Raw genomic sequence first — 16374 nt, 5'->3', positions numbered from 1 at the left:
TTGGATAAAAAGTATCTGGAAGCAAAAGAGTATGATAAGAATGGAGTGGACATTTTCAGAGAATCTAGTGCTAGAAGGCTAAGAGAAGAGCAAACCCAGCTGGAGTGGGTTGGAGGAGGGATAGAGCTGGTTTGAAGAGAAATGAGAATATAGGAGGGACTGACAGCTTCTCTTTTTTTGGTAGGGTTAAGGGATTATTGGTATACAAAGTGTTTACATATATTATTCTATTAGAGCCCTCACAACAATGGTATTCCCACTTCAAAAATAATCAGGCTTAGAAAGATAAAATGAGTTGGCCAGGCTCACCAATCTAGAAAGAATTGGAGAAAGTTTCTGAATCCATGTTTTTTGACTCTAAATTCAGCACTTTATTCACTCAGCCAGGCCAAATCTTCTGATTCCAAATCCAGTAGTTCACACAATCTTGCCAGGAGCTATGGTGTATATACAAAGGAAATGAGCAGATGTGGCTTAGGAAAGGGGGAAAGAGAGTCAAGTTCGGAAAAAGTAAGTAAATAAGGAAGCAAAAATGAACTTGTTTTCACAGGTTTAAGAACTTGTCATTATATGTAGGACAAACTGGACTGAGGAAAAAAAAAGTGTTAATCTGCGACTCAGGAGTAATCATTTGGATATCTTCTAAATGCAATAGTAGAATTACTAACGTGACATATTCTTGGTGTAAGAGGAAATGGGGGGGGGATAGAGACAGACAGACAGATACACACACACACACACAAGGGATATGGACAGATATAGGAGAAAGCAAGACACAAGAGATGCAGAAAATGACATAATTCCACAGACAGCCAGAGACAGAGACAGAGAAAGGAGAACAGAGACAGAATGACAGACATAGAGTGACAATAATACAGAAAAAGACAGAGCCTCTCCAATGTTTTGGTTTTCCAAATCCCACCTCTGAATTCTGGTACTTTCTTTCTTCAGGTTGTCAGATATAATTTTTTTTTCAAGAAACAAATTACACTATTTCAAAGTCTGATTCTTTTTGTATAGCAAAATAACTGTATGGACATGTATACATATATTATATTTAACATATACTTTAACATATTTAACATATATTGGTCAACCTACCATCTGGAGGAGGGGATGGGGGAAGGAGAGGAAAAATTGGAACAAAAGGTTTTGCAATTGTCAATGCTGAAAAATTACCCATGCATATATCTTATAAATAAAAAGCTATAATAATAATAAAAAAAAGAAAAGCAACAAATTGTGTAATAAAGAAAAAGAAGACACTGGATCGAATCTAAATTCACTTGCCATGCACGTAATGCTTTCCATGAACAAAATCCCACTTCTTCATGTGTTATTGTACCCATTCATAAATGACTAAATAAACAAAAAGCATTTAAAAAATACTTTGTGCTAGACACTGTGGCAAGTACTAGGGACATAAAAACAGAAAGTAAGGTAGTCCCTGCTCTCAAGACGCTTATAATATCTAAAATAAAGAATATGTTATGGTGGCCAGGAAAGGGGTTGTCAGGTTATCCTTTTCAGAATCAATGGCTCTGCTGATTTGGGTGCTGTGACCTGAGCAAGAGGTAAAAAGGGGTGGTGCTGGAGGAAGGGTAGGAATAATGTACCAGAAGGCAAGATGGCTACGATATGAAATATAGTTTGATCTGTCCAGGGACTAGCCTAGTTAAGTGTGCATTTACTCAAGACAGATCGTCCTTAGGGTGGGAAATAGAATGGTGAAACTATTAACCTACCTAAGGACTGAGTGATTGGATTCTGAAGGTTTAATGTATAGGGTACTACTGTATACATATAAGGAAAACAGGGCAGAAACAATGGAAGGGGATATGGACAGATAAAATGTGAAGTAATCTGGTCTAGTCTGGTCTGAGATTGGGTAGTCATAATAGGGTAGCTAAGTTAGTATTCTTTCTTTTTCTTAAATAACTTTTTATTGACAGAATCCATGCCAGGTTAATTTTTTACAGCATTATCCCTTGCACTCACTTCTGTTCTGATTTTTCCTCTCCCTTCCTCCACCCCTCTCTCCCAGATGGCAAGCAGTCCTTTACATGTTAAATAGGTTACAGTATATCCTAGATGCAATATACGTGTACAGAACCGAACAGTTCTCTTGTTGCACAGGGAGAATTGGATTCAGAAGGTATAAATAACCCGGGAAGAAAAACAAAAATGCAAGCAATTTATATGCATTTCCCAGTGTTCTTTCTTTGGGTGTAGCTGCTTCTATCCATCCTTGATCAATTGAAACTGAATTAGCTCTCTTTATCGAAGAGATCCACTTCCATCAGAATACATCCTCAAACAGTATCATTGTTGAGGTATATAATGATCTCCTGGTTCTGCTCATTTCACTTGGCATCAGTTCATATAAGTCTCGCCAGTCCTCTCTGTATTCATCGTGCTGGTCATTTCTTACAGAACAATAATATTCCATAACGTTCATATACCACAATTTACTCAACCATTCTCCAATTGATGGGCATCCATTCATTTTCCAGCTTCTAGCCACTACAAACAGAGCTGCCACAAACATTTTGGCACATACAGGTCCCTTTCCTTTCTTTAGTATCTCTTTGGGATATAAGCCCAGTAGTAGCACTGCTGGATCAAAGGGTATGCACAGTTTGATAACTTTTTGAGCACAACTCCAAATTGTTCTCCAGAATGGCTGGATGTGTTCACAAGTCCACCAACAATGTATCAGTGTCCCTGTTTTCCCACATCCCCTCCAACATTCCGCATTATCTTTCCTTGTTATTCTAGCCAATCTGACAGGTGTGTAGTGGTATCTCAGAGTAGTCTTAATTTGCATTTCTCTGATTAATAATGATTTGGAGCATATATTCATATGGCTATAAATAGTTTTAATTTCTTCGTCTGAGAATTGTCTGTTCATATCCTTTGACCATTTATCAATTGGAGAATGGCTTGATTTCTTATAAGTTAGAGTCAATTCTCTATATATTTTGGAAATGAGGCCTTTATCAGAATCTTTGACTGTAAAAATGTTTTCCCAGTTTATTGTTTCCCTTCTAATCTTGTCTGTATTTGTTTTGCTTGTAGAAAAACTTTTCAATTTGATATAATCAAAATTTTCTATTTTGCGGTCAATAGTGATCTCTAATTCTTCTTTGGTCATAAATTCCTCCCTCTTCCACAGGTCTGAGAGGTAAACTATCCTATGCTCTTCCAATTTATTTATAATCTCATTCTTTATGCCTAGGTCATGAACCCATTTTGACCTTATCTTGATGTATGGTGTTAAGTGTGGGTCAATGCCTAGTTTCTGCCATGCTAATTTCCAATTTTCCCAGCAATTTTTGTCAAATAATGCATTCTTATCCCAAAAACTGGGGTCTTTGGGTTTGTTAAACACAGATTACTAAAGTTACTGGCTATTTTGTCCTTTGAACCTAACCTATTCCATTGATCAACTAGTCTATTTCTTAGCCAATACCAGATGGTTTTAGTAACTGCTGCTTTATAGTATAATTTTAGATCTGGTACAGCTAGGCCACCTTCATTTGACTTTTTTTTCATTAATTCCCTTGAAATTCTTGACCTTTTGTTTTTCCATATAAACTTTGTTGTTATTTTTTCTAAGTCATCAAGATAGTTTTTTGGAAGTCTGATTGCTATAGCGCTAAATAATTAGATTAGTTTAGGTATTGTCATCTTTATTATCTTTGCTCGCCCAATCCAAAAGCATTTAATATTTTTCCAGTTGGTTAGACTAGACTTAATTTGTGTGGAAAGCGTTTTGTAGTTTTGCTCATAAAGATTCTGATTTTCCCTTGGCAGATAAATTCCTAAATATTTTATACAATCAGTAGTTACTTTAAATGGGATTTATCTTTGTAAGTCTAACTCTTGGGTTTTGTTAGTGATATAGAAGAATGCTGATGACTTATGTGGGTTTATTTAAATCCTGCAATTTTGCTAAAGATGTGGATTGTTTCTAATAACTTTTTAGTAGAGTCTCTGGGGTTCTCTAAGTATACCATATCATCAGCAAAGAGTGATAATTTGGTTTCCTCATTGCCTATTCTTATTCCTTTAATCTCTTTCTCAACTCTTATTGCCAAAGCTAGCATTTCTAATACAATATTAAATAGTAACAGTGATAGTGGGCAACCTTGTTTCACTCCTGATCTTATTGGGAATGGTTGCACTTTGTCCCCGTTACATATAATGCTTACTGCTGGTTTTAAATAGATTCTACTGATTATTTTAAGGAAAAGTCCATTTATTCCTATACTCTCAAGAGTTTTTAATAGGAATGGATGCTGGATTTTATCAAATGCTTTTTCTGCATCTATTGAGATGATCATGTGGTTTTTGTTAATTTGGTTATTAATATGGCCAACTATACTGATAGTTTTCCTAATATTGAACCAGCCCTGCATTCCTGGTATAAATCCTACTTGATTGTGGTATATTATTCTGGGGATGATTATCTGTAGTCTTTTTGCTAATATCTTATTTAAGATTTTAGCATTAATATTCATTAGGGAGATTGGTCTATAATTTTCTTTCTCTGTTTTCAATCTACCTGGTTTAAGTATTAGTACCATGACTGTGTCATAAAAGGAATTTGGTAGGACTTCTTCATTCCCTATTTTTTCAAATAGTTTATAAAGCATTGGGGCTAATTGTTCTTTGAATGTTTGGTAGAATTCACATGTAAATCCATCTGGTCCTGGGGATTTTTTTTTAGGGAGTTGATTAAATAGCTTGTTCTATTTCTTTTTCTGAAATGGAACTATTTAAGCAATTTACTTCCTTCTCTGATAATCTGGAGGTAGTCATCCATTTCACTTAGGTTATCAAATTTATTGGCATAAAGTTGGGCAAAGTAACCCCTTATTATTTCTTTAATTTCCTCTCCTCTTCATTGGTAGAAAGTTCTCCCTTTTCATTTTTAAGACTACTAATTTGATTTCCCTCTCTCCTTTTTCTAATCAGATTTACCAAAGGTTTATCAATTTTATTGGTTTTTTCACAAAACCAACTCTTACTTTTATTTATTAGTTCAATAGTTTTTTTTTTTACTTTCTATATTATTAATTTCTCCTTTTAATTTTAGAATTTCAAGTTTAGTAATTGATTGGGGGTTCTTAATTTGGTCTTTTTCTAGCTTTTTAAGTTGCAGGCCCAATTCATTGATCTTCTCTTTCTCTATTTTATTCAAGTAAGCCTCTAAGGATATAAAATTTCCCCTTATTACCGCTTTGGCTGCATCCCATAAATTTTGGTATGATGTCTCACCATTGTTATTATCTTCAGTGAAATTATTAATTGTGCCTATAATTTGCTGTTTCACCCAATCATTCTTTAATATGAGATAGTTTCCAATTACTTTTTGGTTTATTTACACCTAACTTTTTGTTAAATGTAGTTTTTATTGCATTGTGATCTGAAAAGAAACCATTTACTATTTTTGCCTTCCTGCATTTAATTTTGAGGTCTTTATGTCCTAATATATGGTCAATTTTTGTGTAGGTTCCATAAACTGCTGAGAAGAAAGTATACTCCGTTCTGTCACCATTCAGTTTTCTCCAGAGATCTATCATACCTAATTTTTCTAATATTCTATTTACCTCTTTAATTTCTTATTTGTTTTGTAATTTGATTTATCTAAATCTGAGAGTGCAAGATTGAGATCTCCCACTATTATAGTTTTGCTGTCTATTTCTTTTCACAACTCTCTTTAACTTTTCCTTTAGGAAGTTAGATGCTATACCACTTGGTGCATATATGTTTAATACTGATATTGCTTCATTATCTATAGTACTCTTTAGCAAGATATAGTTTCCTTCCTTATCTCTTTTAATTAGATCAATTTTTGCTTGATCTGAGGTAAGGATGGCTACCCCTGCTTTTTTGACTTCACCTGAAGCATAATAGATTCTGCTCCAGCCTTTTATCTTTACTCTGTATGTATTTCCCTGTTTTAAATGTGTTTCCTGTAAACAACCTATTGTAGGATTCTGACTTTTGATCCAGTCTACTATCTGCCTCCTCTTTATGGGAGAGTTCATCTCATTCACATTTAAGGTTAAAATTACTAATTCTATATTTCCTGCCATCCTAATATCCCCAGATTATACTTTTCTTTTTCTTGCCCTCCTTCCCTTCTTCCCTAGTATTAAACTTATTGGTCCCACTTGCATCACACAGCTCTCCCTCTTTAGTATCCCTCCTTCCTCCCATTGAATGCCTTCCCCTTTCTTGTACCCTTCCCTTATTACTCTTTTTCCTTTTCCCTTTTCCTTTCCCACTTTTTAATGAAGTGAGAGAAGAATCGCTGTAAAACAAATATGTCAATTATTTCCTCTTTGAGCCATAAGTTAGTATTCTTTCAAGAGTAATGGGAGTTCCAGAGCTGAGGGTCACTAAGTTGAGGTCAGGCTAATAATAATTATAATAATCATAACTATCATTTATTATGTGAAGGTTAGCTGAGTATTTTACAAATATTATTTCCTTTGATTCTTACAATAACCTTGGGAAATAGAGAGTATCATCACCCCCATTTTAGAAATAAGGAAACAGAGTCAAACAGAGACTAAATGACTTCCCAAGGGTCACATAGCTATTGAGGGTCTGAGACAGGATTTAAACTCACCTCAGGTCTTTCTGCTTCTAAGTCATGTGCTCTAAGCATAAGTTTAAAGTATAACATTACATGCATCAAATTGGCAAGATAAAATAGTAATAAGTAGGCACTCAATAAGAGCCTTTACCAAATAGACTCTCTGAATTAACCCAACTAATATAATCTTTTCAACATCAGAACTCCCTTGACGTCAAAGTTCCAAAACAGTGCCAACATAAATGCTGCAACCAGCTTATCAAAGATCCACTTTGATTAAATACTGGAGACAAAATCAGAATAAAAAGAATAGCTTATTCAACACAAAGTCAGGAAAAGGTAAGCATAATAAAGAAAGAAAAATTAATAAAGTGTGTATAAGTTTAAATTCCAAGTAAAATTTCTATCCCTTGGACCTTATCCTAAAGACTTTCCATTTATATGTTTTTCCATATTTCTCTTTCACTTTTTATAAAGTTTCCCTGGTGGTGCCAAGGAGTTTTCTCTCGCCTCTTTGAGGGTCAAGAAGATTGGCTCCTCCTGTTCCATCCTACTCCTGGGTAACATAACAGATTAAACTTTTATTTTCTTGGCATTTAAGTAACACAATGTCTTTGAACCTGAATCAATTAAATTTCAATTGATACTATATGCCAATTTTTCTAATTCTATCATCTCTCACCCAATAAGAGTAATTAGATGAACGTGGTTATTGAAGAGTACTTTAAATGACTGCAAAATGTCGATTCTCAGATTCCTTATAGTTAGGACTTTGACATAAAGTTATGAATTAAAACAACTGCTTACCTGATTGTGCCCAAAGAAGCTAGAAAGAAAGCAGACTTAAAAGGGCCATAAACACAAGAAAGGAAGTTTGTATGTCTGTAGCAGAGCTAACAAGTATTAAGTGCTACAAGGCGTTCTGTAACACTTGATCTTTGTAGTTCTTTGTATATTTTTGTTCTTAATGTAATATTTATAAAAAGATATATCTAATATTAAAGACTTTAAAAACCAAACTGGCAGCCTCTCACTACGAATATAAGCAAATTGATATTATGCCACTTCCTGCATGAAGCCTCCCAAGATTATCTTGTCTATATCCTGAATGTGTTTTATAAATACTTTATATATGTATAATTGTATGTTGTTCTCTCTCTGGTCCCCTACTTTGAATTTAAGCTCCTTAAGTGGAAAAAATATTTTTCTTTGAATACTGAACACCTAGCACTGTACCTGGTACATAATATGAGCTTATGAAATGCTTGATGATTAACTGCTAGAGATTTGCATACATTAATATGTGTATTGGCAAGTTGAGACCTTTACTCCTTAACATTAAAATTCTTGTTAAGTTCTCTGCCTTAAATACCTAAACTGGGTACAACTAGGTGATGCAGTGGATAGAGTACTGGGCTTGGAATCAGGCATCTTCCCAAGTTTAAATCTAGCCTCAGATACTGTACTAGCTATGTGAACAGTAATTACTTACCCTTATTTGCCTTAGTTCCTCTTTTATAAAATTTATAAAATTTCTTGAGAAAGAAATGGTAAATAATTCCAATATCTTTGCCAAGAAATCTCAAAAGGGGTCACAAAGAGTAAGACATGATTAAAAAACAAAAACCTAAACTGGTGAGAAGGCCTTTCCCTGTTTTTAAAACTATAACAATGCCTGCCCAAAGCAGGGTTTTTTAAAAAATGAATCAATTTTCTTATTTAAAACAATGAATGTGATTGGTCTCCATTTTTCCTGTTAAAAGAAAAATATTTAAAAAATAGATCCAGAAATAAAATCCATTATTATATACTTTCTACAGGAAACATACTAAATATAAAATATACATCTAGGTTAACTTAAATATAACTAGGTTTTCTCTGCAGTAGGATACCTCTAATGTTGAAGGTTTGTCTATGCCCAAAGGGTTTCTTAAAACTATATACACAAACCTTTTCACTCATGTGACTTTTGGGGTTGAATAAACATTCATTCTCTGAATGTTTACCCTAATTCATTAAACACATAGATTTTCTCAAGAGTAAGAACCTTCTTATATTTATTAAGAGCTGTGATTGAAGACCCTCCCATAAGGATTACATTTGAGGGGTTTCTCTCCAGTACAAATCCTATGAAATACTATAATGGATGAACACTGACTGGAAGTCCTCCCCCTTTGCTCCCCCCCACATACAATCTTGACATTTAAAGTGTTTCTGTCTAGCAGGACTCCTCAGGTGAATAATATCTTGTAGGCTGTTTCTGAATATTTTCTTACTTTTATTTTGTTTACAAGTGTTCTGACCTATGTGGATTTCTCTGATTTCTAATAAGATTTGTCTGCTCAAGAGAAGTATTTTTCTTTGTAGAGTCTTAGCTCCTATAGATAATACATTTATGCTTCTTAAGCAGAGACAAGAAAGATGAGGATTTCATCTTATTCTTACCACCTCATACAGTCAATCACTGGGAACTAGAAAACTGAACAATTCTAAAGCATATTAATAGTAGGAACTTTTTTGTTTTTAAAAAGGGAAAATTATAAGTCATCCATGATGCTACCACCCAGGTGAGCCAACATCACCCCACTTCATAACATAATAAACTGATAATAATAAACTGCTAACTTCTGTGCTGCCCAAATAACAAGCATACAGCTATCTCTAAAGCAATCTTCCTGAGCAATTACCATCTAACTTCTCTAATATCCACTGGGAGAGTTCCCACCTTTCCCATCTCCTCTATTCCTACACCGGTCAACCTGACTTTACAAACAAGTCTCTGAGGTCTTAGAGGACTTGGTATAGATTCCATACAAGACACAGACCTTAAAACATTCTACTTCATCTCCATCTAAATGCAAATCTGGAGATGTCTATTAACTATACAAAGAATATCCTCATCAAGATTTTTAAGTTTTAGGCCAGCAGCTAAAATTTAATGTATCACAAAATGCCTGATTCAGAAGGTAACAGTAATTAAATGTAGAAAGTAATGTTGAATACTTTTCAATGACTTTCTGTACCCTCAAAGTAATCTTGTCTCACTCCTAAAAAAGGGATAAGGCAGCATTAAAACAATGGGATGTCCTAGTACTTCATACAACAATTTTATACCCACATTCTCAATCACAGTTTTTAATACGACATAAGAAAGGTAAAGACACAAATACACGCTTTTCCCACCATTTGGAGGGTCATTCAAATTCCACCTAGCCCTAGCTTCCATGACCAAAGATTACTCTAAAAGTAGTACAAAAATAAAGTGACAAGACAAAGAGCAAGAAAATAAGACATTGAACAAACATGGAAAATATAGTTGATTAAGATATTATTATAATTCTATATTAAAGATCAGTAAATATTAAAGATCAAAATAAAAAACAACCATTTGGAAGAAAATTTGTATTTGGACATCAGGCAAATCCAATATATGAAAAACTTGTTTCAGTTGAGCTAATAAATAATATAGTAACTAAACAAATAAAAAAATATGACATATCCATTTTTCTTTTTAGTTTTGTTTTTGCTGAGGCAATTGGGGTTAAGTAACTTGTCCACAGTCTCTTTTCTGAGGTCAGATTTGAACTCAGGTCCTCCTGACTTCAGGGCTGGGTGCTCTATCCACTGCCCCACTAGCTGCCCCAACATATCTGCTTTCAAAGTATTTTGGGGGAGTTGGGGAGACAAGAGTAAGACAAAAGTATGAGCATCATACAATAATACATAATTAAGCAATGAGGGTGTTTTCTAAGTATAAAAGTTAGAAAAAGTACAAGATTACTGAAAATCAGAGAACACAGGAAGTCATGAAGTAGGTTCTTAAGGAATATGATCAGGGGTCCCCAAAGTTTTTAAATAGGGAGCCAGTTCACTGTCCCTCAGACTGTTGGAGGGCTGGACTATACAAAAACTTTGTTTTGTGGGCCTTTAAATAAATTTCATAGGACTGGGTGAGGGGGATAAACATCCTCAGCTGCCATCTCTGGCCCGCGGGCCGTAGTTTGAGGACCCCTGAATATGATGATGAAATAGAAAGAGTAATTGGATATTGAATTAGAGGGTAATACTACCTATGTGACCTCATATTTTTCTGGCCTCACTTTGAGCAGAATAGAATAGAAGGGAGACAGACTGATGACAGGAAATCAGTCCTGGAGGTGTTGTGGTAATAAAAATTTTATTAAAGGGTTTGACTAGAGTGACTGCATAAGGAACAAGGAGAAAAAATATTAATAGATATTTCAAAAGAATGAACAGGATTTGGTGATTTACTACATAAGGAATGAAAGGGAACAGTAATATTATTCTCCAATATTTAATAACAGTATCATTATTAGAGATGAAAAAGTTGAAAATTGGAGCCAAATAAAATGTGAGGAGAGGACAAGTTTTACTGTAACACAAGAGTTTGAAGGTTTGAAAACAACTTTAGTTCAAACTCATTTTATATTAAAAAAAATTAAGTCTCAGAGTTAAATGACTTGCCTATGGTCACATAGTTAAAAGTAGTGGCCGTGAAGATTCTAGAATTCAGGTCACACGTCCCATTTAGAGTTCTACAATTCTATACTACAGTCATCTCTTGGCATTCTCAAGTTTCAGATTGATGGTTTTTATTATTCAAGGGTTGACCCTTAAATAATTAAAGGGGAATTTCTGGAGATTTGCTAAGTACTGAAGAAAATCACAGATGATGCATGTATGCAAAGAAAACTAAATTTTTTCTTAGTAAATCTTAAATGTGTAAATACCATATACTATTATTTGTTCCAATAAGTATACTTATATTTATTATTTTATTAAAAGTTTCAGTACACAAAAGAACTATAGGCTATACACTCTCTTTAACAACACTTCCTTTCTACCGGCAGCTGCTGCAATTATAACACTGACTCTAATGACTGTATAGTATATAAGATAATAATCTCTTTTACACAGAAATCACAAGTTTTTTATGGATATATGTTGTTTTGTTTGGGGAGTTAAATATGATCAGAATTATTAAAAGTAAAAATTTGGACTGGGGTCTATAGGGATTCATGGTTTTTCACATTTTGGGGGGTCCTATATTCCTCACTTCCCCTCTCCCCCTGCCAAATATCAAGGGATGAGTGTTTGTTGAATTTGAGATATAGTAAGACATTTAAGATAAGACACTGGAGCTGAAAATTCTGATTCAAACAGTACACTAATTGGGGGGAAAGGAGGGAAAGTGTGTAGCTAGGTGGCACAGTGGATAGAAGGCCAGGCTGATTCCAGGAAGACTCATCTTTCTGAGTTCAAATCTAGCCTCAAACACTTACTGGCTATATAACCCTGGGCAAGTTACTGAAGCCTGTTTGCTTCAATTTCCTTTTCTGTAAAATAAGCTGGAGAAGAAAATGGCAAACTATTCCAGGATCTTTGCCAAGAAAACTACAAATGGGCTTATAAAGAGTCAAACACAGCTAAAAAAGAACTAAAACCAATGAGCTTAGACTAGTAGATTAGAGGAATGTTTTACTGAATTTTAACAAATGTCTTATATTAGCATTATAGACAATGGAGAGAAATATTGGGTAGACAAATTATAATTTGATGGATTTGAATTAGTACAATTTGGGCCCAAAGAATGGTTAATGTATCAATATCAATCTGAAAGGAGATCTTTAGTGAGCACTCGAGGATTATGTTTTTGGGTCTGTTCTATTTAGCATATAATCAATCACTTTGACATACTTCTCAAGTTCACAGATAATACAAGTTAGGAGAGATAGCCAGAGTTTGGGATACGAAGTCTGAGATTCAGAAAGATTTCAAGCAGTTTAATACAATGGGCTCAATCAAATAAGATTAAATTTCAAATCCACTTTGATTCCAAATACATAATTTCATATATATACAAATACACAAATTCAAAATGCAAGAGATGTACCTAGAAAACAATTAAACAAAAAAAGATAAAGGGAGTTTTAGTACATTATAATAAGCTCAATGAGCCAATCACAAGACATAACAGCCATATAAACGTAATCTTTGATAGATTCTTAACTCAAGTCTTAAGTATTCTTTCTACCAACACAGACTATAATTTTCTCAAGACATTTCATCTTGTGTAATTCCATCCAAATATTTTCATCAATTCTCTGTAGAGGAAGAATGGTATAATGATTAAAGTGCTGAGCTTGAAATCAGGAAGAAATGAGTTCAAATCCCATTTCAGTCAACTAAGGACTTTTGGTTTGGGGAAGAAAAGACAGCCTTCAAGTAGTTGAAAGGTTGTCATATGGAATAGTAAGACTTGTTTTATTCATTATTTGGCATAACTTGGGGCAATAAACAAAAGTTACAAAGAAGGAGATTGCAAATGAAACTCAAAACTTCCTAATAATGAGAGCTGTTCAGAAGTTAAATGGGTGGTCTGAGGAGAGAATAGGATTTCCTATTAATGGAAGTCTTTAAGCAGATGAGAAATGAGTATTTTTAAAAGATAAAACAGAAGATATACGTTGGACTAAATGAATTCTGAGATCTCATCCAAATCTGAAATTTCAAAGTTGTCAGCACAAAAATAGTAGGCGAAACCATTAAAATGTTAAGCTAAAATCATAGATCTAAAGCTAAAAGAGGGCCAAAAACCCAAAGTTTTATTCAGAGGACAGGAAGAGACAGAAGTGCCAAGAAAATAAAGAACAAATTGGAGAAATATTGAATATACCCTCTAGGAAACAAATATCACTAAAGAAAGAGAGGAAACAGTTTTAAGAAGCAAATAACAGTATTAAATACTATAGCGAGATGAAGTAGAAGAAAATTAAGATCTTTAATTTGTTCAGGAGGAGATCACTGGTAGAAGAAATCATTAGGGGAAGAGATCAAAAAAATCATTTTAGTAGAGCAGTGTAAAGACAGAAGATCCATTCCTGGTAATTAAAAAGAGAATGGAGGACAAGGAAGTAGAGGCAGTTGTAAACCACAGATTCAAGGATTTTGGTAAGAGGAAAAATACAAAGTACAATGAGTAAGTAGCAAGGTCAAATGTAAGCTCTTTCTAAGAGATGAAAAAGCTGTGTTATATACGAAGAATTATATGAAGAAGGGGTTGCGGGGGAAGGGAACAGAGCCAGAGACATGAATGATGCTAGAAAAGGAGATGACCAGGGGAAGAAAAATGGGAAAAGATCCAAAATACAATTAAAATAGTTTGCTTTTGAAAGAAGAGGTAGCACTTCCTTTGAAATTCCAAAAAGTATGGTACAATAGAGAGTACAGTGGATTCAGATTCAGAATATACAGACTGAAACTTTGATTCTAATTATATATGTGTCCTTAAAAAAGTCATTTCTCTTCTTTAGGTCTCAATTTCCTCATCTGTAAAGTCAAAGTAGTGGAACTAAAGATATTTAAGATCACTTCACATTCTAAATATATGGTCTTATAATATAAATAGCAATAGATTTTTGTGAAGAGGACGCCAATCTTAATGTTACAAGAGATTAATTACATGACAAGCAGAAGGCTGGCTTAAAAATAGTTATTAAATTTAGTAAAATGACATATATATTAAGGTTTTGATGTAATATTACAGGTATAACTTGTGGTTGGCAAAAAGGATCTCATAAATTACATTTATTTCAGCTATGGATTTCTGCTATTTGAAATCAAAAATTAGCAAATTTATAAAACGGTTTTAAATATTTTTAATCTTAAGTCATTTATCACTTTCTGCATAAAATATAAATTTAAATAAAATATAAAACCCAGAAAACTAAGGAGCAGAAAGTATGTTTTACTTCCTCACTTCCTCCCAAAATCACAATGAGAAACACTTTCATAAAATGTTAAGCTAGGCACTTAAATCTTTGTCTTACCCTCCATGCAAATTTAACCACCAATCTGTAAAATAACGTAGATTAAATAGATATGGAAGAAATACTCCTAGGTTATAAATTAGGCTCTGATAATATAAAAAAGATGACATTTGGAAATCACCAACATACGGTTTTGTGGAAATGATTATCGCTTAAAGGATGTCTTGTATAATAACTCCTGTGGATAGGATGAGTCTGAAAATGTACAACAGTTTTGTTGTTGTTAAAAGAGAACAAACGAAGGGAATCATCTTTCAGAGTGTAATGGATAAGGATGATACCAATAATAACATAACAAATCTTGGCAGTCTCTGGATTTATGTTTTCCAGTGTGATGCTGCCACATAAGTCTGATGATTGCCCCTGCCAGCTCAGCAGCTGAGCTTGAAGAAAAAGGTGGGAGGGAACGGTCCCTCCCATCCATACAAGTCAACCCCAACAGGAACCTACCTGATCCAGTCCAGGAGGGGCTAGGTGATGGAAGACGAGAGTGAACAAGGGATGGATTTTAAATGTCAGAAGTAAAAAAATCTGTGGGAGCATCAGGCACTTCTGAGATGCTGGTAAGCCAACAGCATCCATTCTCCTGGACCGAGAGAAAGGACCTGGAGTTGAAGGTAGGGGTGGGGAGAGGGAGAATAGAAGAGAGGGGTCATTCTTACCTTCTCGTCTTCACATCTCTTTCCCTGGCCTTCCCTGGCCTGCAACCGGCTGCTGAGAAGGCCGTAATCGGCCTCCTTCTGGTCCATCTGCTTCTTGTGTGAGTCCACCAGCAGCAGGAGGTCCGAGTTGCGCTTTTCCAGGTGACTGCGGGCGACCTCGGTCCTCTGCACCTGGCTCTGCAGTTCCAGCATCTCCTCCTGAAGTAGGACGTGGCGGGAGGAAACCCTCAAGTAGTTAAAGGCAAGGATGGCGATCACCACCAGCAGCCCTAGCAGCACCAGCGAGGGTAGGCGGCCGGCCCGCCGGTTGGCCCCGAATCCCACCATCCTCCCGGCTCCGACGCTGGCGGGAAGCGGGTGGGGGCGGGGGCGGGCAGGTTGGCCAGGCGGCTGCGGGACAAAGGCGGCCGCAGGGCAAAAACACCTTAGTCGGACCGCAGCCGCCGGGGGTACCTGGCCCCAGAACCCCCAGGCAGGCGGGAGGGATGGAGCAGGAGCCGAGAGAAAGGGGCGGGGCCGCGAGGGGCAGACCCGCCCCGTTCTCCTGCCCCTCGCCCCTGGCTCCTCTGCCTGCTACCGGAGCCTTTCCCCGGACGAGGGCTCAACACCTGAGGAAAATCGCTACGAGGCAGGCCGGGGACGGAGCGCCTGCGAAATCCTCCCACGTCTACCCACTAAACCCCAGTGGGTCCGAGCGAGCGCAGAAATGAGGGGGGGTGGGGGGAGGAGAGAAAGAGAAGAATCGGAAGGGGCGGGTTTACCTTGGGCCCCGCCCAGTTGGACAGCTCCCGGAGATTGGGAAGAGGGGGGGTGTTTTTCCCGGTTTCCGTCGACGCCCTTCTCTCGCGAGAGGGCGGGCGCTTTCTCATCTGCTGCTGGTGCTCGGGACTCTTGGAAGCGCCGTGATTGCCAAGGTGCAGGTCCTCGTATCCTCGTTGCTCAGTCTCCCTGCGTTAGCCCAGTGTCGGGAACTAAGGATGGTTCCAGGCTTATCTGTTCGCTATCTTGAGCTCCACACCGCTTCATTTCTGAGGCGCGCTCTTCTCCCGGGGCTCCTCTAGATGCAGCCTTTCACCCCAATGCCGCACGCTTCCCGGTGTCTGTGGGGAATGAGAACTGGACCTGAAACGTGGCAGCGGCAACTGCAGTGGCCGAGAGGGAGCAAGCCTTTTTCTCGTTGTTTGCATTAAAAAAAAAATACAAATGTTTTAAGAAAGGGTACCTTGATCTTTAAGATCATAGTAACCAGTTT

General features: G+C 36.3%; 1 protein-coding gene across 4 annotated transcripts in view; it reads right to left on the bottom strand.

Moving 5' to 3' along the window:
- Nucleotides 1-15811, bottom strand: part of GOLM2 (golgi membrane protein 2) — a 91062-nt gene extending 75251 nt beyond the window's left edge. For 2 of the 4 annotated variants that reach the window (XM_051977243.1, XM_051977246.1), the window contains exon 1: nt 15123-15809. In XM_051977243.1, coding sequence (XP_051833203.1) covers nt 15123-15449 — 327 coding nt within the window. In that variant the 5' untranslated portion in view covers nt 15450-15809. Of the gene's footprint in view, nt 1-15122 lie in introns of all 4 variants that reach the window. The other 2 variants (XM_051977247.1, XM_051977245.1) reach the window with 2 other exon arrangements.
- Nucleotides 15812-16374: the final 563 nt, after the last annotated feature.

Source organism: Antechinus flavipes, chromosome 2 (assembly GCF_016432865.1).
Source record: "Antechinus flavipes isolate AdamAnt ecotype Samford, QLD, Australia chromosome 2, AdamAnt_v2, whole genome shotgun sequence".
NCBI classification, from domain to species: Eukaryota; Metazoa; Chordata; class Mammalia; order Dasyuromorphia; family Dasyuridae; genus Antechinus; species Antechinus flavipes.
This window is presented reverse-complemented; position numbering and strand designations above follow the sequence as displayed.